This window comes from Lontra canadensis, unplaced genomic scaffold (assembly GCF_010015895.1).
Source record: "Lontra canadensis isolate GAN:19392208 unplaced genomic scaffold, GSC_riverotter_1.0 scaffold21, whole genome shotgun sequence".
Taxonomy (NCBI): Eukaryota; Metazoa; Chordata; class Mammalia; order Carnivora; family Mustelidae; genus Lontra; species Lontra canadensis.
The window spans coordinates 6060500-6086645 of NW_022631015.1; the positions used below are offsets into that span (position 1 = coordinate 6060500).

The 26146-nt window shown below is 37.6% G+C and overlaps 1 protein-coding gene across 2 annotated transcripts in view; it reads right to left on the reverse strand.

The window, feature by feature from the left end:
* F13A1 (coagulation factor XIII A chain) overlaps nucleotides 1–26146 on the reverse strand; it is a 162188-nt gene that overhangs the window by 48816 nt on the left and 87226 nt on the right. For both annotated transcript variants that reach the window (XM_032861509.1, XM_032861510.1), the window contains exons 7-8: nucleotides 18320–18494; nucleotides 15135–15273 (exon numbers count right to left, since the gene is read on the reverse strand). In XM_032861509.1, coding sequence (XP_032717400.1) covers nucleotides 15135–15273; nucleotides 18320–18494 — 314 coding nt within the window. The remainder of the gene's footprint in view (nucleotides 1–15134; nucleotides 15274–18319; nucleotides 18495–26146) is intronic.

The window sequence follows — 26146 nt, forward strand, 5'->3', positions numbered from 1 at the left end:
GTGTGTACTTATGTGTGGAAGGCAGAATATTAAATGACCTTCACCTTGGTATAATTTCCTCCCCTTGAATGTGGGTGAAATTTATGAATAGGATGGTGTATCACTCCTGTGATTATGTTACTTTACATGGCAAAGAGGATTTTGCACATGTAGTTAATATAATTAATTTGTGGGCTCTGAGTTAGTTAAAAGGGAGCTAGCAGGGTGGGCCTGATCTAATCAGGTGAGCCCTTTAAATCTGGGTCTAGAGGTTAGGGACAAAGCAAGCTGGAGACTGGAAGCAGCAGAGACATTTTCCTACTGACCCTGTAAAAGATGGAAGCTTCCATGAGTTCTATAGCTTCAAGGAACTGAATCTTTGCAAGAACTTAAATGAGTTTGAAAGAGAGTCCTGGACATCAGATGGGTCACAGCCTCCCCTAACATTTTGATTGCCATTATCTGAGACCCTGCGCAGAGGATGCAGTTAACTTGTGCCCAAACTGCTGACCCAGATAATAAACTTGTGTTGTTTTAGGTTGCTAAGTTTTTGGTAATTTGTTATGCAGCAATAAAAAATGAGGAGTTAGAAGATGGATGACTCTGACTTTTATATTTTTTTCTGCAACGTTTGAAATTTTTATAATAAACATGAACTAATTTCTACTGCCCCCCCCCACACATACACATAAGTGGACTATTTTTTTGTTAAAAGAAAATAAAGCACAGTTAAAAATCTGTCCGGTTTTAACCACTGGCTAAGGTCACATCTGGAGTTGCAAGAACCTGTGGGATGATGGAGAAATGGAGAGAAAATACAGTTGAAATCAAGATGGGCTTTGGTTCTCTACGTGTAAGATGTTCAAAGACAATAAACTGGATAATTTAAGCAAGGAGTCCTTTACTGCCTTTAACTTGGCTAATTGCTTTTAAATGCTCCACAGGGTGGTCTCATTTACAATTTGTCCAAGAACATTCCCCTACAAGGGAAGAAAGAGGTGTGGGCCTGTAACCCTGTTTCTGCAGTTTTATCATGGCTCAAGGGAAAGCACGAATAAGATTGACTGAAAGCCCTCAAGGAGATTTGTTGGGCCAATTTCAAATGTAAACAATTCTTTGAATTCTTTTATTTTAAAAATGGGAAGGAGTGGACGAAATGTACTTAGCTATCTTGTAAATTGTGTATTTATGGCAGATGCATGCAACCTCACTTCCCAGGCTCTTTTGGTATACTCTTAATACAGGCAATGCTATTGGTGACAAAAATGAGAGCAAACCCTGAAATTGTTGAGCTTTGGCCATTCCAGTGGTAGAGGGTATGGGTGGGCTGGGAGTTGAAAGAAGTATAGACAAGTTGATGGATTCTGAGGCTTGTCTAGCAAGACATTCCAAAGCAGAAACGAAAGCTTGGACCAAGAAAAAATTTGTCAGTTAGGAAAGGTAATGAAGCAAAACAATGAAAAGGAATTATTCAGAGAAAAGGAGGCATGCTGGAGGAATCTTGTATGGAGCTGGGAGATGGGAGCAGTACACTACTTCAGAATGTAGCTGTTTATTGTCAGGGGCTGTTGGAATGCTGAAACCAGGAAGGGGCATTTAAAGTCTCTCTGGGATCGTTAGTCAAAGGTTGGAGGTCCAATCTTCTGGAGACCAGGACAACCCCTCTTTAGAAACCAACTATCCACCAAGAAAAAAGTGAAGTGATGAAGGTGTTTGTTTTTGCTTATCCTTTGCAGGGAAGGGGTCCTCCAATGCTAATTGGGAAATCGGTTTAAGCAGTCTTCTGTAGCATGAAAGACCCCAATTGGGGTATTGAAGATAAAGGGGGTATGCTTGGGGATGTGCTGTTATTCCCAAAATGAAACTATGTGGTGTATTTATAGAAGGGGTAATAATCAAAATAATAACTGCTCAGACACAGACATGAACCAATTGGAAATCTCAACCAATCAGAAAGGACACTCAGCCTATATAAATGCTGTATGTACCTACCAGTACGTACTGGGTAAATGCCAGCCCAGATGTATTCAATTACATATACGGTACCACAGTACCTAAAAAGTTTGTTTCCATTTACGAAGTTTTCTGGGAGTGTGTATTTCCTTAGTCTTGAGCCTTTCTGCTCTCTTCTTAAGCCTTCAGGTACTGATTTCTTGAATATTTATTAAGAGCATTTTATAGCAGCCTTATTACAATGAGTTTTTTGAATTTTACTTTTTTCTCTTCTTTTGATAGCTTCCCCTCTTTTGATTATCTGTTTTACTTTTTTATTGTGGCATCAGAAAATGGGCAAGACAGAGAATGAAACTAAATTTGGCAAAAATTGGCAAACACAAAATAAATAATCCTTAAAATGCTCAGGAAGTAGATGCCACTCATCCATATGAACCACATTTGCCATTACTTCTTAGCAGAGAGCTCTCTGTAACTCTCCTGGGTTCCATGAACTAGATTCATTTTGAAAATAAGACCCTGTTCCCCTTTACTATTCTCTCTGGCATCACAAATTGGGAATTAATCTCACACCTGAAAATGAAGAAAAAATTAGATTTTGAGAATATTTTTTTGGATAACTCGAAAGTATAAAAAAAGTCTATAATAAATTATGGCCAGGTTTATCCATAATTATTGAAGGAATTTAAAAAATATATAGCCAATAGTTTAAATAGGTACCAAAATCACCATTTTGTACTATAAAGCTATTTATAAGTATAATATTTTAAGGTTGATAGCTCTTATTTATATAAGGATTTTCTAGAGCTCTTATTAATCATCAAAAGAAATTAATACATTCAATATAGCCTACATAGTGTTTATTTTATTAGCTTCTAATCATCTGAAAGCTGGCAAAATTTGAATGGTATATATGATGACTTTTAGGCAGAATTTATGATTAACCAAAACATGATATTTTTCTCATTATGGAAAATACCTTATTGTTTTCTATGTGGTTTATCAAATGGCTCCCACTTTCTTTTCCATTCTAATTTCCCGAGAGGTATTTGTAGTAACCTCTGATTTTTTTTAAACCTCTTAAACTCCTTCTTCTTTTTTTTTTTTTTTTTAAAGTGGATCTTGAGTAGAATAGGGACTTCAGGCCTCTTTGGAGATATTCTTCAGGACTATGATAGGAATGGGAAGAGAGTCTAGTGAAGGAATTTTCAACCTTCAAAAAACAATGTCCCTTCCTAGTTTTAAAACGAGTATTTTATAACATCTCTTTATTGTACTGAAATGAAATCCACAGATAATTTTTTATATACAATTTCTAAAAGAGCAATATAATGCTCTATAATGTACAAAAGAAATAGAGAAGTAAAAGGATATACATAAAATATTATGTTTTTTCAATAGGATGTCAGGAAGATGACACTAGATACTTAAATATTACTACAATATGTAAAACTTTCAAGGAGTGTGGTAGACTCCTAATTTGTGTTGTGGTTAAGAGTGTGCTCTAAGGAAACATTTCTAAAATGACAGAGTAAGGACTTCCAAGAAACTGTTCCTTCATAAAAACAAAGGGAATGTTAGGAAACATGATCAAACCAACTTTTTCAGAACTTTGGGAATGGATCAAAGGCTTACAATAATCTGAGGTAGAACTTGTTCAACAAAAACAAATGAATCTCATTAAGAATAGTGAGCTTTGTAGCATTGGAATTTGCCTTATCCCCACTCCTCTCCATAGCTCCACAGTAGTCATGAAAGTCAAGAGCCTCACAACTATCGTATAAAAACTTGCAACCTAGCAACAAATTAAGGGGAGAAAATTGGGTTTGGAACTCTCTAAAAGCCCCATCTCTAAAGAATTGCCACTAACCTGTCTGGGGGTTCTCTGAAAACTCCATTCTCAGGATTTCTTTTTATTTGATTAGATTCAGAATTCACCCTGTGCAAATAGCCTTATCCAAAGACTTTTTTTGATTAGATTCAGAATTCACCCTGTGCAAATAGCCTTATCCAAAGACTTTTTTTCAAAAACAATTAGAAGTGACTGCTTGATATCACAGCTGTCTTAAGGAATGATACCAATTTGTAATAATAAAAGGCTGACCCCCAAAAGAACTTAAAATGCAAACCTAATGACAGAGATGTCCGTAGCAGGCTTTGAACAACTCTGACATACTCTTAAGAGTCTGGATAGCTGCACAGATGTGCAGGTCAGTGAGCATGGCCTGGAAGGCCCTAAGAGGGTTCTAATCTCTCACCTCTTAGTGACCTTGAGATATGGTGGATGCAAACAGGATGTAAAAGCTACAGCGGAATTGCAAATTTACTGGTGGAGCAATACACAAAGAACTCCTTGAGGACTGAGGACTTTTTAATTCAATTAACTAAGGAAATTTCTGTCCAATTGCTAACTGACAATTAAGCTAACCCAGCAGAGACTTCAATGGCCACATATGATAAAAAATACAGACTTTCCAGAATTAGTTCAGGAAAGTCACTAAACAAAGAGTAGTAGCAGCAACAACCCTACAAACATCTACAACACACTCTGGAGAGCAGGTAATCTGATTTACAGAGTTGTCACATTGTATTATTTAAAATGGCTAGCACTTTTTTTTTTAAATGAAAGACACACAAAGAAACAGAGAAATATGGTCCATACACAGAAAAAAAAAAAAAAAAGCAGTCAAGTGTCACTGAGGAAGCCAAGACATTGGTTTTACTAGACAAAGATTTTAAATCAGGTATTATAAGCATGTTCAAAAACTAAAGAAAACCATGTGAATAATGTCTAATCAAACAGAGGATATCAATGAAAAGATAGCAATTATGAATAGAAATCAAATAGAAATTCTGGAGCTGAAATATATAATAACTAGAATGAAAAATTTAAAAATTCACTAGTGGATTTCAAAAGTATATTGGGGTAGACACGAAGAAGAAAGAATTAGTGAACTTGAAGATAAGTAAATTGAAATGAAAAAATATGAAGAAAAATGAACAGAGCCCCAGGGGCATGTGGGACACTATCAAGAGTACCAACATACTCATAGTGAAGGTCCCTGAAAGAAAAGAAAGAGAGAAAGGAGAAGAAAGAATATTTGAAAAAAACTAATAGCTAAAAACTTTCCAAATTTGATAAGACATTGATATAGACACCTGAGAATTTAAATTTCAAAAAGGTTAAACTCAGAGATATATACACCTAAATACCTCAGAATCAAACTGTCAAAAGCTGAAAAGAAAGGAGAATTTTGAATACAATATGAGAAAATGATTCATTATCTATATGAGTTCATCAGTAGGATAAAACTAACTACTCGTCAGAAACCACGGAAGCTAGAAGGCAGTGGAATGATGTACTCAAATTGCTGAAAGGAAAAATTAAATAAGAACTGTATATCTAGCAAACAATACCCTTTAAAAAAGAAGGCAAATGTAACTTACATAGAGAAATAGATAAAAACAGTATAAATTTATATTTGTTTGAATTCTTTTCTCCTCTGATTTTAAAGACAGCTTTATAAAGCAGTTATTATAAAATTGTGTTGATGGGCTTATAATATAGAAAGATGCATTCTGTATTACAGTAACAGAACAAAAGGCAAGGGGAATGGGACAATGTTTTTGTATGCTACTGAAATTTATTGGTATTATTATGAACTAAGTTGTTTCAAATGATGGTTTTAAATTGTAATCCCCAGAGAAACACTAAGGAAAAACCTGAAAAATATGTCAAAAGAAACAGAAAAAGAATTAAAACAGTATACTACAAAATATCTTTTTACACAAAGCAAGAAGTAATGGAGGAATAGGGAAAGAAAAAAGACATAATGCATATGGAAAGGAAATAGTAAAATTGCAGATATAAACCCTATTTATCAGTAATTACATTAAACATTAGTAGACTAAATACTAAAATCAAAAGGCAGAGATTGGCAAGATGGAAAACAAAACTGTATGTTGTATCTAAGGGATACACTTCATATTCACAGTTGCAAATAGGTTGAAGTAAAAAGATGGAAAAACATAAACTGTGCAAATAGAACATAAAGATAACTGGAACGGCTATATTTATATCAGACAAAATAGACTTTATGACAAGTATTGTTACTAGAGACAAAGAAGGACTTTTTTTTTAATTTAAATTCAACTGGCCAAGGAATAGTACGTCATTAGTTTTTGATATAATGTTCAATGATTCATTAGTTGAGTGTATCACCCAGAAGGACATTTTATAATGATTAAAGGGTCATGCTTTAGGAAAACAACAATCATTAGCATATTTGTATCTAATAAGAGAGACCCAAAATACAAAAAAGGCAAAACTGACAAAATCGAAGGAAAAATAGATAATTTAACAATTCAAACAGACATGGGAATAGGAGTAAGGAAAATGGGTGAAGGGGGTCAAAAGGTACAAATTTCCAGTTATTTGAAAGTTGGTAGGTAAGATCTTAAAAGTCCTCATCAGACACACACACACACACACACACACACACACACATTTTGTAACTATGTATGGCAACAAATATTAGCTAGACTTACTGTGGTGACCATTTTGCAATATACACAAATCATTACTGCACACTTGAAACTAATATGTCAATTATACCTCAATAAAAACAAACAAGCAAACAGAACAAAAATGCTTTAACAAATAAAATTTGGAGACTTCAATACTGCATTTTCAATTACAGACAGAACAAACAGGTGGAAGATTAGCAAGGAAATAGAAGACTAAAACAACACAATAAACCAACAGACCTCATGGATGGCTATGAAATATCTCACCCAACAACAAAGAAATACACATTTCTCAAGGGGAAATGAAAAAGTCTTTGGAATAGACCACATGTTAGGCCATAAAACAAATCTTAATATTAATATGTGATTCATTAACATTTAATCTAATTACTGATAAGTAGGACTTACATCTGCCGTTTTGCAAATTCCTTGCTATAGTTATTATGGTTTTTTCTTCCTCTATTCTTCATTACTTCCTTATTTTGTGTAAAATGATATTTTCTAATATACCATTTTAATTCTTTTTCTGTTTCTTTTTACTGTATATTTTTCAGTTTTTCCTCAGTGGTTTCTCTGGGGATTATACCTGACAATCTGAGAATTTTAATTCAGATTAATACCAACTTATTTTCAACTGCATGCAAAAACTTTGTTCCATTTCCCCTGTCCTTTGTGCTATTATTGTTTTTTTTTTATATTTTTATTTATTTATTTGACAGAGAGAGAGAGATCACAAGTAGGCAGAGAGGCAGGAAGAGGGGGGGGGGGAAGCAGGCTCCCTGCTGAGCAGAGAGCCCCATGCAGGGCTCGATCCCAGGACCCTGAGATCACGACCTGAGCTGAAGGCAGAGGCCTAGCCCACTGAGCCACCCAGGCGCCTCTGTGCTTTTATTGTAATTCAGATTACATCTTTCTAAATTACAAGGCCAGCAACACAATTTTATAATTACTGATATGTGAATTATATTTCAATAAAGGTGTTATTTTAAAAAAGTAGGCTTTAGGGTCAACGCCCTTGGATTTGTAATTCAGGCTCTGCCACTTTTCGGCTGGTAACTGTGGTTAGGTTACTGTGTGCCTCAGTTTCTTCATTTATAAATGCAGACAATAATAGCAAGTGCCCTAACAGGTTGTTAAAAATGTTAAAGGAGTTACTACGTGTCACCCATTTAGATCAGGACCTGGCACAGTGGTGAAAGCATTCCATAAGCATGAGGCATTTTGGTTCTTTGGAGGTGGCAAACAACTTTTTCCATCCTTTCTTCAAGACTTTGGTATAGATTCAGAGTGTATATTCTTAGTTCTTTAGTGACAGAGCTTGTGATCTTGTTTTAGGGGATTTCCTCAAAAACAATTTGGCTGACAGCAATGTGGTTAACAAGATAATCTACTTGAAAAGAAATATCTATGGTAGATGTTCAAAACTGGCAACCTAGATGAATCACCGGTTAATTTTACAAACCCTTAAACATGTTTAAGCAGTTGGGTTTATATTCAGAAAATTTTCTCTGCCTTTTTATTTGGAATTCATTTTTGTATAATCTTTTTTGCACATACAGTAATTAAAACTTAGTGTGATATAAGAACATGAAAGTCTAACTAGCAGGAACACACTGAACATCTACAACAAGACAGAGCGATTTAAATTTCAAAAACACGCCTACAATGGTCAAACCCCTATGTCAAGCGCAGAGACCGCAATGAGAATTAGGATCAGTATGGTACACAGTGCTGATTCCTAGGTGTGAAGGCTGTTTAATTTCTGCTCTAAAACTTGCTTCAAAAGAGCTTTGTTTATAGATTCAATACTACCCACTACGCAGAGTTTTTTTTTTTTTTTGTTTTTGTTTTTGTTTTTTGCATTTGAAGTGAGAAAAATAAAACAATAACGGCTGTACTCTTTCCAGCAAGCATGAAGGAAGTTGGAATTTTTTTTTTTAAAGAACCAGATCCACAGAGGCCAGAAATTACAGCTACAGAATTTTTCTGTGGTGTGTGCCTGATTTTTGTTTTTGTTTGTTGTTTTTGTTTGCTTTTCTTTCCTTGGGAGCTGATGTTAAGTCAGTTTGCAAAGCGACACTTATATGTGAGTGGGTGGATCCTAGCTGACCCTGTGCATGTGAATAGGTCTTCACACAGAGCACGTGGTAGAACCTGCTGTATATGGGAGGAAAGGCCTTCCTGGAAGAACAGTGATATTTATTTAAAAAATTTTTGGGAGCTAGAAATGACCCTAGAGCTCATTAAGGCTGAACTCATCCATTTACATAAGAGAAAATTAAGGTACAGAGAAATCAAGGAACTTGCCCGAAGTGACCCAGCTAATTAGTGGCAGAGCTAATCATATTGCCTAGCACCATGGAGAGAGAGAGGGAGGGCAAAATTACAAGAATAGTTTGACTTGATTTGGTGTTTTTCCATGATGCCCTGGGGAAAAACAGAATAAAATTGTGATTACTTTCCATGTGGATCACTGACTAATTCTTAGATTGTTGCAGCATTGAACTGAAAGTGAGAAATATATATTTGCTAGTTCACAATTATTTGAAAAAAATTAAATTGTAAAAAGCCAGTTTAATCAACCCTACTTAATTCCAAATGAAAAGGAAATAAAGACTTGCTAATTGTTATAGGACTCATGGTTTTTACAATTATCTTTGATATCATATAAAATGTTTAAAACTCTGAGTTAGGATGTTTCTACATCTGCCAATTGGCTAATCAACCAGAATCTGAGAAGCAGACCAGTCAGCCATGGGCCTGGGTGTACACATATATGTTCAGCCCCCTTCTCCTCACATCCTGAGAGCATGGAAAGCACATGCTTCCACCCACCCAACTTGAAGCTCCATTGTCAGGAAATGAACAACTTCCCTGGGAATGTGATCAGGATGGAAAGGGGCACATGAGGGAGGGGCTGAGAAGCTGGACAAAAAGGAGTCATGGGGTCTCAAAGCTGTTGGTTCCAAGAGGGAATCTGGAGCACTGTTGGCTGTTGGCCTCTCTCAAACTAAGAGTGAGGGGTGGGTTTATTTTAAAGGACTCAGGGATTACTGCCTATGGTTCACATATACAATGGAATATTACTCAGCCATCAGAAAGGATGAATACCCACCATTTGCATCAACATGGATGGAACTGGAGGAGATTATGCTAAGCGAAGTAAGTCAAGCAGAGAAAGACAATTATCATATGGTTTCACTCATATGTAGAACATAAGGAAGAGCATATAGGACCTTAGGAGAAGAAAGGGGAAAACTAAAGGGGGTTAAATCAGAGGGGGAGACAAACCATGAGACACTATGGACTCTGGGAAGCAATCACAGGGTTTCAGAGGGGAGGGGGGGTGGGGCGATGGGTTAGTCCAGTGATGGTATTAAGGAGGACACGTGGTGATGAGCACTGGGTGTTATATGAAAACAATGAATCATGGAACGCTACATCAAGAACTAATGTATGGTGACTAACATAACATAATTTAAAAAAAAAAAAAAAAGGAGGGGCGCCTGGGTGGCTCAGTGGTTAAAGCCTCTGCCTTCGGCTCAGGTCATGATCCCAGAGTCCTGGGATCGAGTCCCACATCGGGCTCTCTGCTCAGCAGGGAGCCTGCCTCCTCCTCCTCTCTCTCTCTGCCTGCCTCTCTGCCTACTTGTGATCTGTCTGTCAAATAAAAAAAAAAAAAGGATTCAGTGCCTAGAGGGTAGAGAAGTAGGAGAGGGGGTGATAGGTGGAGAACACAGAAGGAAGGATAGAAGGGTACATCCCTGCCCCTAAACAGTATTAACTCCATCTGCTCATTGAATGCACAGCCTGGGGGCATTAGCTCCTTCAGGATGGTGGGCAAAGAGCCAGCTGTTCTTGGTGTTTTAAAGGAAGGAGTGGCAAGGGGCTGGAAGGTGAGTTAGAACGAGTTTTGATATTCAACAACTGTGGTCATAAGACTATAGACTAACTCTGCATGAGCTTTCATTCCTTCCTGCTGGGTCCTGGAAGCAGATTGGTCTCTGGTTGTCTCATCTCAGTGCTTTTGACTTCTGTAGACAAACCCCTGAGTTTCATTTGTGAGCTAAGGTCATTTCCTGGGCATTCCGTCTGTGAATAGCACAACCAGAAGATTGCAGAGGGGATAATGGCTTTGAGTCCATGGCCACTTCCCACATGAACAGCCTTTCCCTTTGCTCCTCTGGGCTTAGGATGTAAGCCCCTTCCCCTTACCTCTGTGCCTCCCGCCTCATGTTACAATCTACCTTATATTTTTTAGAGTTCTATATGTGGTTGTCTCACCCACAAACATTGGATCAATCTCCTGAAGGGTAGTGACTCTAATTTCTCTCTGAATCCTTAGAATCTGGTATTTGGACATAATAGTGCACCATAGTGTTTGTTGAATGAATTAAATGACATTTATTCAGTTAAATGAGCATCAGAAATTTTTCCAACCAATTCCATTTATCAAGTTCTTGCTCTACGCCCTGCACCTTGTTACATGCTGACAAAACAAACGAAAACAAATTAGATCAGACATTGCTCTCCCCCATGGGGTCTGCTGTCTGGTGGGGGCTAGCCAAGAGGTGGGCATAGTTCTTTCACCCAGAATCATCAAATCTGACTACATCCTCTCCGGCAAAAAGGACACAGGATAATGCTTTCATTTAGAAGGAGAAGAGCCTTTCACTGAAATACCTTCATGACACTAATAAGTGCCACCATCCCTTTCTTTTAAAATTGTTTCCATTTCCACTGTGATAGTCATATAATGAGGTGATCAAACTGAGTTCTTGCAAGGTGAGGCCAAACCGACACTTTACCCCTGCCCACGGAGTGAGCCGTGTTCTCCCTCCTCAATGAACCGTCATCTCCCTATTCACTGTTCGCGCTGCAGCTAAACATTGTGCAAGCATCTTCATTAAACTGTCCGCAGTGATTCATAGTTGCCTTTCTCCAGAGGTTACACATAATTCAAAACCCATCAGCACACGGGGGACAGGCGGCTTAAATTGCTCCTTCCAGGATATGTTACCTTGCATTGGTCCACTCAGAATTTCATTTGCTACGGTGAGGTCCAATTACTCTGCCCAGCTGTGCCCTTCTAAGGTTCCTTGGCCCCTCCCTCTCCTGAATCGCTAAGAAGTGGACTCTTCCCTTGGTGGGCATCAACAGTGTGTCCACTCTGCAAAATTGCTGCTCCCGAAATTCACCTTGGAGGGACCTGAGGTGCCAAACTGGGAGGCAGGCACATAAGCAGTCAGCCCTCCATGGTCTGCGGTGCAAGAGGGAGAAGTCAGAGCACGAGCTGAAATCCATGCTTTATGCCCCCCACCCCCTGGCCTTGGGGAGTGCCGCGCATAATATGCCCTTGAAAGCATTCTTGCACTGGCTCTCTGAGCCCTTTGTACCGGTTTACTTCTGCCCTGGCCACACTGGACATGGCTGAGTCATGGGAAAGAGGACGACTTTCAGTCACGGAGACCCAGTTGGACAAATTAACTCACCACAAACTGTGTACCATCCATCAGGTTACCTCCATGTGAAAGAGATGCTGGAAGCACAAGACAGAGAAACTAAGAAGTCATTCTCATGGTTGCCTTTAGAAAGGAGGGGGCAGGGAAGGGAGCGCAGGAGCCATGCACAAACCAGGAAGGAGTTGGGGCCAGTTTGTCTGACTGGAGCCTGTGGAGGGAAGTGAGTCTGGGGTCTTGGGGGAGCCAATTGCGCCTGAGACCCCTGCTAGGAAATCTGTTAGGCCATTTCTAAGCCATGCTGTGCTGTCTCCTCAGTGATCAGCTGATGCCCACCAAATCCTCCCTGCCCTCACCTCAGCCTCTGTCAGCCTTCAGCCCCTCCCCCTCCCTTGCTCACCAATCTATAGTTCAAGCAGCTCCAGCTTCTTACCCAAGGCTATTACTAATCTCATTAGTAGGCATGGGGGAGCACACCCTCTGGGCCTAGCAGGTAAATACTTTACCTGTATTAGCTCATTTAATTGTCACAGCTACCCCATCAGGAAATGGTTACCCTTATTCAACTGAAGAAGAAACCGAAGCTCAGAGAAGTGAAATCATTTTCTCAAGGTCACACAGCAAGTAACTGTCAAAGCCAGAGCCAGAGGGTCCTAGAGATTCTTTTGGTTTTATGGAACATCTATAGTTTGTAGGGTCCACTAGTGTTTGCACTGGAGTGTGTGGGGGGAGACACACATTTCTGATTTTGTTTTAAAAATACCCCAAAGGTACAGAAATAGCACAGTCATCTTAGGACATGGGACACCCCCCCTTCTTTTCTGACTGCTTCAATGTGCTTAGGTTGATGGCAACATATTGCCTCCAAGAAATTCCAGCTGTGTGACTAATAATGAAGGCAATAATGACAGCTAACATTCATTAGGCACCTGTTATGCTCTGCTGTGGGCTGAGTGAAATAGGAAATTCTGTCATCTCCACTTTATAGGAGGAAAGAGGCACAGAGAGGTTGTTCCTTGCCCAAGGTCACACAGCTGGTTATTGACAGAGCCAGGCTTTGAACTCAGACCTGACTGAGCCCTTCAATTTTTGTGCTCCATGGTCAGACGTGTCCCAAGTTGGGTCCACATCAGCCAGTTAGTGAGATGTCAGTCACCGTACGTTGAAAACCCACCATGAGTCATGCAAGGGCAGGGAAGAGGAGCCTAGGGCAGTGGTCTGGTGGTGGAGGATGGGTGAGGCTCCCAGAGCAGGGAACATAGTCCCAGGGTGATGGGACATTTGTGGAAGGCAATGAGGGAGCAAAGGCTTGACAGAGACAGGGAAAGGAATTCAGAGTAGGAAGCCAAAAGAGGAAAGGGTTACCAAGAGCAAGATCTAACAGCTTCACAATTTGTTATCAATTTTGTTAAGGGCCTTGTGGGGTTATTTGTTAGGGGGTCCATGGGGATTCATGGTGGAAGCATTTAGATCAAGGAATAGGGAGGACTAATTTTGAACTTCGGTTGGCTACTAAGGCATTAAGCGTGTGTGTGTGCGTGTGTGTAAGTAAAGGCACAAAGTACAGAATACCAAATAATTCTCACTTTGCCATTTTCTACTGTCACAACAGGCTTTTACGGCAGCTATTTTGGTCTTTTTTTCTTTTTTAAATTCCATACACATGTAGGGATGTTATACTGTAATTCCAAGGGCTTAAATGATGCTTTAAATTTCTGTTCAATTTACAGAGGTGAGGTTTTTGTCTTGCCTGTACTCTCTGGCTTACCATTCCTCAGCTCATTCCCTTCAAATGAACTGCACTATTTTTTATTCGTAGTACCACACTGCTACTAGTTCCCTGATTTCCTTCTTTCCACATCCTCCAATGAGGGCTTCCCAGTACTGGCAAGTTAATACTGCTCCTACCACTGCGATTCATTCCTGTAACACGGGGGAGTAAAGGCACTTCTAACTTTTAATGTCTCTTCAAATGAGCTTGTAACTTCCTCCCATCCCCGTTTGGATGCTTTTACAACTGACAGTGTTTTCGCTTTATTACTTAAACAGAACAACCGTAGTAGACACACTTTTGGCTTGGACATTCCAACTAGTTCAATGCCTGGAAATTTCCTCCATTTAGACTTTTATAAATAGCCTTTACGTTTGGGTTTTTCTCCTGTTTTTAGAATATTGTTTTGGACTGAGTAAGTCCCATTAACATAGGAAATTTCTCTGGGATCTTAAACCCCCCGTAGCCAGCTCTGGTGCAGCTACTCAGAGCAGTGAAAGAAAGATGTGGTTGGTATTAATGACAATTGTAACTTTACTCTTATTCCTATCTCTGTTTGAAAGATGAGGTGACGAGTCTCGAAGAACCACATCTTTACATTCAAAGAGCATTCCCAAGGACACCTGGGTGACTCACTTGGTTGAGCATTTGACTTTTGATTTTGGCTCAGGTCATGATCTCAGGGTTGTGAGGTGAGCCCATGCTCATGCATGGGAGTCTGTTTGCGATTCTCTCTCTCCCTCTTTCCCCACCCTCTACTTGCACACTCTTTTTCTCCCTCTCCCTCTAAAATAAAAAAGTAAATTTTTTAAAAAATTAAAGAGCAGTCTCATACTGCAAAGGCAAAAAAAAAAATCATGGTTAAGGGTCAGATTCACTTGGGTTTTATTTTCAGCTTATGAGATGTGTGACCTTGAGCAAATTGCTTTAACCTCTCTGGGTCTCAGTTTCCTCTTCTGTAAATGGTGATATTAATAAGCACCCATAGGATACAGCTGTTAAAAGAATAAGATGAAATCATGTACACACAGACGCTGGTACATAGTAAGTACTTAATAAGTGTTAGCTATATTATTCCTGGAGTCCTGACATAGACAATACTCGACTCCACTATTTCTGCCCCTCACCATAGTATTCTCATACTAAAGTAGAGACAAGCGAGTATGGACTCTCACCCGAAGGCATAGCTAAAACCATGACCCTTTCCAGGGGTTGCTGTCGTAATGCAATGATTGATCTTTATTACTAGAAACGCAAACTGCCTGTTCAGGAACAATTCTTTCATTCACTAAAAAAAATCTCTACCAATCAGCCATTTTTGCCTGGCGTATTGAACAGCCCTTAACATAGAAGGGAAAGAAACATTAGACCCAGTCTGCCTTGTGGTTAATGTGTAATGTCACTCTAATTTGATATCAGCAAGGGCCCTTGTAAATCAAACTCACCACACCGAATCCTTGGTGAGTTTGGAGTTCACGTTCCCATCTTCTTCCAGGAAGATGTCCATTTGCAAATTGGCATCATTATCATGGGCTGAGAAGTAATTGGTAACAACTCTTGCTGGTATCCCAAGGCATCGCAAAACTGCAGGAAAGGACAGGCCACAGTTAAACCCATCACCAAAATTTAATATATACATAGCGAACAATTCCTTCTCATAAAGGACTTCCTTCTTTGTCCAAAAGAAAAGCCCTTTGCACATGTTTTATCCTCAAATGTTCCATACTGAAGAAGGGAGACTACTGTCAAGCTTTGGGACTGTGGACAGAAACCTTGCTATGTGTTCATTCAGAATTAATGGAATAAAAGGACTAAAATCCCAATAATGGGGTTCTAATTGTTCAGTTGCTAATCATGCTATCACTTAAATAGTATTATTTTAGTCCATCTAATAGGACTGTGTTCCTGAAAATAAATTTAAAAAAAAAAACTCAGCTAGATTTTATTTATTTATTTGAGAGAGAGAAGGAGCACAAACAGGGAGAGTGGCAGACGGAGAAAGGGGATAAGCAGACTCCATGCTGAGTGGGGAGCCCAATTCAGGGCTTGATCCCAGGACCCTGAGATCAAGAACTGAGTCAAAGTCAGAGGCTTAACTGACTGAGCCACACAGGTGCCCCCAGAGAAAGACAAATACCACATGATTTTACCCATATGTAGAATTTAAGAAAAAAAAAAAAAAAAAACAGATGGACATGGGGAAGGGAAGGAGAAATAAAATAAGATGAAATCAGAGAGGGAGACAAACCATAAGAGACACTGAACTCTAGGAAACGAACTGAGGGTTGCTGGAGGGGTGGTGGGTCAGGGGATAAGGTAACTGGGTGATGGGCTTTAAGGAGGGCACTTGATGTAATGAGCACTGGGGGTTATATGCAATGATGAATCAATAAATTCTACCTCTGAAACTAATAAAAAATTTAACTGAAAAAAAAAAAAAAGCAACCCTCAGCTAATAGGAGGTTATAATAGAGGTCCTCAGTGGGGTTTGCTCTCCTGGCTGGAATTTGCTCTTGTGACACTTGGTGGAGGGTGACACCACAGATTCATTTTAATTGCTAGATAATAAATTACCTGGATGCATCTCTTGCCATATGTACCTATTGATTAAACTCAATCCAAATGCCCTCCCTGGCTCCCAGGATGCCAGACATCAGGGCTCATTGAAAATAATTCAGCTGACAATTTTAAGATTAATGACTTGGCTTGCCTTTTTTTCTTCAGAATAGTTTAGCATTTTTAACTAAAGGCTATCCACCTCCTTCAATAGAACAACCTTGGAAGTCCAAACTTGAGTCTGGTAGCATTCAAGTGTCCTCATTATCTGACTTTACCTTAATACCCCAAACAAAAATGATGGCAGCCACCACCTGCTTCCTACTTCCATCTTCCTGTATTGATTCACAGACCCTATTCAAGCCACAGTTTTACCAGTAAGATGATTGGCACTCTAGCTCTACTTCTGGCTTACCACTAATTCACAGAATGAAAATTGTTTCAGACTTTGCCTGACCTCATAATTTTAAGACAGATGAAGCCTGACACTGGGGCACCTGTACCTTCTTCCTTCCCACTTCCCTCTTGGGATTCATTCTTACTCTAACTTCCCCACATGTTCTTCTGTTTTTTTGTAGCTTACCACCAAAGCCTGTTTTCAGGAATAAATCTGATGACCTTTTCATATAAAAGGCATAAGTGTTTGGAAGGTGTTCACTATTTTATCTGGTTCTAAGCCCGAGGGAATTATGGTGGGATAGTGAAATTGTAGACAGCTGGAGGAAAGGCAGAGGGTCTTTTCTGTTTTTCTGGAAGGATTTCCTAAGAGTGACTGCTCCCATCAGGCACCCTCTACATAGTCTGGGATTGTGAACAGAGAGGGGGCAGTGGCTACCTCTAATCGTTAGCCCATCATGAATTTCAGCTTCTATCTGGAACCTCAGAGGCCAACACACCTAGGAAACTGATAACACTGGACTTTATTGCTCTCAGGAAATATATTCCCTTATCCCTTGAGTACATTCAACTGGCTAAGAAAACAATCTTATTCAGTTTAGAAAAACAAAAGCACAAGAGGCATAATTTCTTCCCACTTGGATCACTGACTAATCTTGGACTGTCACAACTTTGAGCTAAAACTGTGAGCCTTCAGGATGATTTAAAACTAAATGGCCTCATTCTGGCTTCCAACCTCCAGCCCTTCCTTGATTTTTCTGATTAGAAGAAAAATGCTAACTAGGTAAAACATTCTTTATTAAGGAGCAAGCCAAAAGGACACTTCAACTTGAGCTTAATATTTTCTCCAAGGCTGTAGAAATGGCAAGTGAATGAAAATCATTACCAATGATGAAGACATACTGAAATAAATGTATTTTTAAAAATATTCACTGAATTAACAATAATATTGTCTGGTCCTAGACAGGCAAATGGCATTTCAAAAAATGACGCATGACGCTGAAGAGACTAATTCTGTTCCCATATATTTTTCTCTATAGATTAGATGTTGGGTAGATTAAAAACGAGAAGGGAAAGTGGGGAGTAAAGATTGTTCATTAAGTTCTGATATGTAATTGCTCATGGGCATTGAGATTCCCATGTAAAAATGGAGTTGAAACCACCTGTCACAGTCTCTCCCACAGCTACAGTAAAAATTAAGTGCATATATTTACAAAATTTCTCAGTGGTAAACAATGTGGTAAACAAGCTGTTAAACATATTTATAACATATAACGTATTTATAGCACTTTAATAATCAGTGTATACCTATTATTATTTATTATTTTAAATTTTGTTAATCTTTTTAAAATATGCGGGGTTACTGAAAAGAAAATGGCATATCCTTTCCCTCACATCATTTCTTGGACCCAGGACCCCCATTTCTCTGGGTGTTGAATGATGGATTATGTAGGAAATAGTCCATCATTCTTTCTACAAAGATTCTGCAGTCAAAGAGAAACTATGAGCATATTTGGCCCGGTACAATTTAATTATGCATTGACTATATCCCAGAATAGCCACCTATAAATTCTAGAGAGCTAACAGGGTTGCTGGGTCTCTTCGCCAGTTTATAGATAAAATGTCTTGAAGTAAAATTCTCTTTACATTAAAAAATGTTATTCAATTTTTTACTTACATGTATTAAAAACACCAGCAAAAACCCAGCACTGACCATACCGGACCGGATTCTTTGTACTCTGGTATTCCAACAGAATGTCAACACTTCCTGTCCAGGCTGATGGGGGGACACCATAGGCATAGACATTGTCCCAGGATCCAACAAGGACACCTTCATCATCTTTGGCATTAACCTAAATGAGACCATGATGGTAAGAAGGAAGAAAGAACATTTAGAAGAATTCTCTCCAGACTCTGAAATTAAGCAAGCTAAGGCATCCAGTGCCTTCCAAATGTCCTGTCTGATAAAAACAATCCTACTACTGTTCTGTTCACTGTTGTGTTGTCAGGGAAAAGTGATACAATAACTAACTGTGCAAGAGAAAACCAAATAACCAAGACTGCTTCTCAAATAACATATTATTGTAATTAAGGTGATGTTGAATAGCAGCTATGAAGAGTTGTAATGTCTTCTTTATATGCTTAGGAAAAGATAGGCACAGGACACTTGGTATGGTTGGAGTCATGAGGAAGAGAGAAAAAACAACTGCAAAAGAGGACAGTTCAAGTAGGGATCAAATAGGGATCTTGCCTTTGTGGAAGGAGAATTTAAAACTGACACATGATGAAAATGTATAGGTAGAGTGGGGAGTCCAAAGTCTCATGGTCTAGTGAGTTTTGACTTTGAGGATTAATTGTAGGCTCTGACAAAGTAAATAGATATCATAGGAACCATTAAGAATTAATAAGAAACTAGATTTCCATGGATAACTTACAACATTTATTTTAAGCAAGTCACAATTACAAAGTATTTCCTTTATGACTGTTTAAGGGGATTAAGGTTTTGTAGTTTTGTTAAAAGATATCTGCATTTACAGGAAGGGCTTGGGTATTATAGTGTAAGTATGGGGGAGATTTAAAAATGGCAATTTTGAAGATTTGGGGAAATCTTGCTACACATTTAGACTACAGTCTTCTGGTAGCAACAGACCTTAAGTGCAGGAACAAAGACCTTTTGTGTTTAGACATTAAAAAAGCTAAGAAGTAACCATTTCAAGGCATCACTTTTTGGGGGTGCACTATTGTATCTTACCTCTCTTGGTGTAACTTTCCTCATGTTTAATTATACTTAGAAGACTATCTAGGTAAGAAGCAGTGGGAGCTTTTCCAAAAACTGGTGCCTCTTCAACAATGTTTATGTGTTGACATGACAAGCATTTAGAACCTTGATCCTCAGATTGTGGTCTGTGGACCAGCACCAGTGGCATCTCCTGGGAGCTTGTTAGGAATGCAGAATCCCAGTCTCTGCCACAGACCTACTAAATCAGAGTCTGCATTTTAACAACAACCTGGGGTGATTTCTGTGAATGTTAATTTGAGAAGCATAGGTTTAGACTATGCCAAGAAAACATTAGCAAGCAATGTGAAACATATGATTGAAGCAGGTGTGTTTGGATTATGAAAACCATAGAAGATATATTAAAACATGGGGACTTTATGTGTTCACTGCCTTGCCAATTAACAGCTCAGCCTCAGCACTTGCCCAGACCCCTTTCTTAGGCTTGCTGAGTTTAGTTGTATAGGAGTCTATTCTACCCCACTGGGTCATGAATTCATTGAAAGTAGAGATTTAATAAAAACAAAAAAACTATGTCTTTTTTACTTCTAGCAAGTATGAGCAAAGAGAAGATGCTCAATAGTGGTTGAATTACCACTTGTATATTCAACAAGCATGTAGTTATTGTTTATCTGAATAGGAATAAGACCTTCCCCCTGGGGAGAGATGAACAAGAAAACAATCAAGTGGAAGTTTACTAATGTTAAGACAGAAAGATGTACAGGTAAGGTGGAAGCACAAAGGAGGTGGTAATCAGTTTCATTAGGTTGGAGGGTTGTGGTGGTAGTGGGCTGAAAGGAGAAATTACATGAAAGTTAGGTCTTGAGTGGTTGAGGGCCATCTACACAGTGGAAACGGTTTGAATAAATGCTTGGTATCATAAAACAATATGGCGGGTTCAGGGACCTGCTAGGAGCTCTACATGGGTGTTATGTAAATAGACCACATTGGGTGAAATATAAAATGCCAAAAGGAGACACTTAAAATGTACTTCTACTGTGAATGACAAACCCTCTACTGAAATATGAGATTTACTCTAGCACTGAGTGGCATTTCCCAAAGAGGGTGCTTCTGGAAAGTGTTCTCTAGATCACCATTCAATTTGATTTAGACGTACTACTCCTCCCCCTTGATTCTGTCCCTTCAAGTTAAAGTAAAGGTAACTACTCAGTTGATTTGTTTAAAGTAGAAAAAGTAATTCTTTGAGATTTCTGAAGGACCTTGTTCAGCTAATTTAAACTCACACCTTTGATGTAAAGTTCGACTTTATCCTATAACTATATGAAAATGACTGGAATGCAACAGGGTTTAGTCAAACATTTTGGCTCTATTACTGATCAACACATCTCCTTGCAGCTGAATTGATTATTTAAAAATCTGTATCTACCATAATGAAGTGTGAAGAGTGCTCTAGTAGGCTATGATGTAGTTTGGTCTTTGTGGATAGGTAGATTCAGGTTTAACTCATATCACCCTCTCCTTATATTTATCACTGAAAAGTAAAATAGAGCCTATGAATCTCAGAGGTAAAAGTTCCTAAATTATGATTCTAATGACTGACTTTCAAACAGATAGCCATTAACTAGAAGACTATTTATAGCATCTGGCTGAACCCAATCTGCTAAGGGGAAGAGAAAGAAAAAAAAAAAAAGCTCTCTTCTCTACAGACCTTTAAATTGTTAAGGCTGAGTTGTTTCCCTGTTCCTGGATAAATCACAACTCTCATTTATTAGCATTTGGTTGGATTAGCTACTGTTTTCTAATTAGAATATTGATTTCTGAGGGGCCCAGACACTGAAAGAGGTTAAGTCTTTGTGACACATATAAAGGGTTAAAGTAATATCTCCCTCCCTTAGACAACAAGATATGTTTGGGGAATACTTCAAGGGCATCCTGGTTCTTTTTCATGCCACAGTGGACTGTTTTAATACCCTGTCATGAACTCAGAGTTTGACCAGTGTCAGAATGAAAGTCCTGGAGTTGTTTCACTCACCAGTGAGTGTCTAGGAGATGATAGGAGTGCAGGACTTCGGACAGGGAGTGTTAGTCAGCTACATTAAGGTTGCACTAAATTGTCTTCCCATAATACCTACAATATGGGAAAACTGAAAAACCAGGCCGCCCAACAGTCATTATCCACAACTTCATTGGCATAACATAATTCAGTAAATTTCCAAAATCTGGTTCCAAGAAAAAAATGAGGATTATAGATTGGAATAGAGAGGCAGCATGGCTCACCTCCTGATCCTCACCTTCAGTTCTCAGAAGCCCTACTGTCAAGTCCACAAAATCATAAGACTTCTCATTTGTATTTCAGAATCTGGAAAGAAACTAGTGGAATTAAAAAGCCAATCTTTTTTTCTTGTTCTGACCAGAACAGTGGAAACAACTGCTGTGGAGAAATGGGTGAGAATGGGTCTGCGCCTCAAAAGAAGTAGACTTTCTGGGACTAGAGTGGGGAAGTGACCTAAAGCATGACAGTTACCCATCCCCCCATGGAAATGAGATACATATCCAATTAGGTGAGGTAGATTATCAGCTGAGAAATTTAGCAGAACCTTAAAAGAAAAAGCAGAGCCGAATATTCTAAAAGACATTTCCATCTCTTCAGCTCCTCTCCTCTCCCCACACCAACATTTCTTAGGGTACTTAAGAGTAGATGGAATGAAAAACATTGGCTTCAAGCTGTAGTTCAGAGGGAAAATCTAACTAATCTTAAGGGGAAAGTGTCAAGATTTCACCTACACTGTATTAGAGCAAACAGGACACTTAGAGAAGAATTATGCAAATATGAACGTGAATAAAAAGAAAAGAAGCAGTGAGGAGGGAGGGACAGAGAGAGCGAGAAGGAAAGAGATGGGGAAGAGAGTGAGACAGAATATGAAAAAAAACAATACTTAGGAGAAAATAAAATTAAGAAATAGAAAGAATTTTCTCACAATCTCTTAGGAGAACACAGACTTAAAGGACCAAATTGAGGACCAAATCACATGATCATGAAACTAAAAATAAAGTACAAACTATAAGAAACAGAGTAGATACTGGTAGAAAATAAAATTAATGACGTGTACTAGGTGTTGGCTAATTGAATTTAAATAATAATAAAAAAAATTAATGACAGAAGAAAATCTTGAGATAAAAGAAATACTATGGAAAATATAAAGAGATGAAGTTATTTGGAAATGAGATAATAGTAATGGAAAAAAAGGATGATACAACATAAGGATAATTAGTAGGTTCAAAATAGAGAACCCAAGAATGCAGTATCTGATGGTTCAGTTGGTTAAACATCCGACTCTTGATTTTAGCTCAGGTCATGATCTCAAGATGGTGGAATCAGGCTCTGAGTTGGGCTCTGAGCTCAGCGTGGAGTCTGCTTGAGATTCTCTCTCTCCCTTTCTCTCTACCTTTCCCCCTGCTCAAGCTCTCTCTCTATAAATAAATAAACAAATAAATGAAATCTTAAAAAATTGAGAACCTAACAAATGAGGCAGAAGATATATTTCTGACATAATATAAGGAAATTTTACTTGAGGAAAAATTGAATCTATACTTTGAAGGAACAATCTGTGCTCCAACGTAATTTGATGCAGAATTCTTGTTGCTTAGGAACTTTAATTAATTAAGCTATTTGAACTTAAGAATAAAGAAATAATTGTTCAGTCATACAGGCAGAAAACGCAAATTAGCAACAAAGGAGGAAATAACACTGCCTTTAGACAGCTCCATGGCACCATTCAACGGCAAAACACAGTCAATCAATATTTGCACAGTCTTGAGAAAAAGAAAGGTTGACCCAAGAATCTTATGCACAGCTAAGAGGTTCTGTAAGTATAAAGGCAGCCAGCACTCATTTTCAAACATGAAGAATATCAGGGAATTTAGTACCCATTAAAACCAAACTACTTGAAAAGTGATATCAAGATAATTAAGGGCTGAACCAAACAAAGAACCCACAAACAAAGATGCTGTGGCAAAAGATCCAGTGATGAGAAAAACCCTATATAAATTTAATACCTTTGGGAATTGTATTATCAGTATGAATATTAATTTTAAAACTTGATAATATGATAATAACAATCTTAAAAAAATTAGACACGAGGGAGGTAAGAGGGAGAATGAAAGTGCTGATGTTTTAATGTGTTGGGCTCTCTTAGTTAATTGGCATCATCTAAAATTAAAACATAATCCAAAAATATATAATTAATCTATTCTTTTAATGATTTTAATGGTTTTTATAAATGATCTTAGAGAGATCTGTTAAGAAATAGTATTTCTTGTAGTGAAGAAACATTTATTTGACATTTAACAATGTTTTTTGTTGCAGTTCAGATTTTTATTTCTGTGAAAGCAAAATTTAATGAGATTAAATAAAACTTAAAATTAAATAGAATTTGAGTACAATAGACATAATGCTTTTGAATTAAATAGCATGACACTATTTGGCATAAAGGTAAGCAAACAGATCAATGGAACACAATAGAGAAGAGAGAAATAGACTCTAGAAATACAGTTAATTAATTTTTGACAAAATCATAAAGATAATTTCATGATCAAAGGATAATCTTTACAACAAATGGTGCTGGGACAATCGGATATTCATATGCAGAAATGAACTTTGATTCATACTTTACACCATATAAAAATATCTCAAAATGGATCATGTACCTAAATATAAAACCTAAAACTATAAAACTTCCAGAAGAAAACAGTTTTCCAGAAGAAAACTTTGGTTAGGCAAAGATCTCTTAGCTATAATGCCAAAAAGAAAAGAAGAGAAGAGGAAAAAAGAAAAGAAAAGAAAAGAAAATGATTCATAAGGAATATATTTACAAATTGGAATTCATCAGATTATGGACTTTTGCTCTTTAAAAGACATCATTAAGAGAGGGCAAAGGTAAGTCCAGAGTGAGGGAAAATGTTTACAAATCACATATGATAAAGGAATTGTATTCAGAATTTGTAAAGAACACTAGAAACTCAGTAATAAGAAAATGAGAAAATTTAAACCATGGGCAAAATATTTGAACAGGTACCACATCAAAGAAGATACATGGGTGGCAAACAAATGCAACTAAACATGCTCGACATCATTAGCCAGAGGGAAATGTAAATTAAAACCACAATGAGATAATATTATACACCTATTAGAAAGTCAAAAATTAAAAAGACTGATCATATCAAGTGTTGGGGAAGATGTGAATACATGGGACTCTCATACACTCCTGGTGGTGATGTAAAATGGTACAACCATTTGGCAGTTAAAAGTTCTGCCAAAATCTTTAAAAAACTAAACATTTACCTATCATATGACCTAGCCATCCCACTCCTAGGTATTTAAGAAAAAAAAAAAAAGGCTTATGTCTATGTAAAGGCTTTTGTATGAATAACCCTAGCTTTATTTGTAAGAGGAAAAAACTGGAAACATCCCAAATATCCAAAAAGTGAGTGGATAAACAAATTGTGGCTCTTCTATATGATGGAACACGAGTCAGCAATAAGAAGGAATACAAACATTAGTATGAACGAATCTCAAAATGAGATAAAGAAGACTGAAAGAAGTTAAAAAGAGTACATACTGCATGATTCCATTTACGTAAAATTCTAGAAAATATAAATCAATGTGGATGATGGAAAGCAGGGGAATGATTGCCTGGGGATGGCAGACAAAGCAGAGACTTGTCAAAAGGAGAAATTACAAAGGAAATTTCTGGGGAGTGACACAGATGTTCATTATTTTCGTTTTGGTGATAATTTCATGGATGCATCAAACTATCAAATGTGTTCTTTCAATATGTGTGTTTTATTGTATTTTATTTATATCTTAACAAAGCTATAAAGAGTAAATGTAATACTTTTAAAGTAGTCTATAGTATAATATCATTATGATTTTAAAACAACATTTACCACTTAAACATCTATGTATCTACTTGAAATGATGTACATCAAATATTAATAATGGTTATTGCCTGGTGGTACAATTTGGGTTGATTCTTTTGAGGAAAAATTTATTAAAGATTTTCATCTTTAAATTTTTCAAATTGTCTAAGTTCTTTTTAGAGAGCATTATAATTTTCAAAAAGATTATTTATTTGAGAATGAGTGAGAGAGAGACAGTATGAGCAAGGGGAGGGCCAGAGGGAGAGGGAGAAGCAGATTCCCCTGATGAGCAGGGAGCCTGATGTGTTGTTGCAGGACTTGATCCCAGAATCCCAGGATCATGACCTGAGCCCAAGGCAGATGCTTAACCAACTGAGCCATCCAGGCACTGCAAGCATTATAACATTATAATCTACTGTGTCCAATTCCTGAAGTAGGAGTATGTATATGTATATAAACATACATGTATATACACATATATGTATATCTGTATATGTATATATTAACATATGTACATATATGTACATGTGTACATGTGAAGAAAATGTATAGATAAATATGTATATACATAAATAAAAATACATATATAAATATAATATATAGATATAGATATAAATAGTTATATATAGATATAGATATATAAGTCTATATCTGTATATATCTACATATGTATATATGTATATGTATATGCATATATAAATATATAAATATATAAACATAATATATAGATAGATATAAATATAGATATATAGATATATACATATACATGTATATGTATATACATATATGAATAGATATATACATATACATGTGTGTATATACGTATATACGTATATACACACATGTATA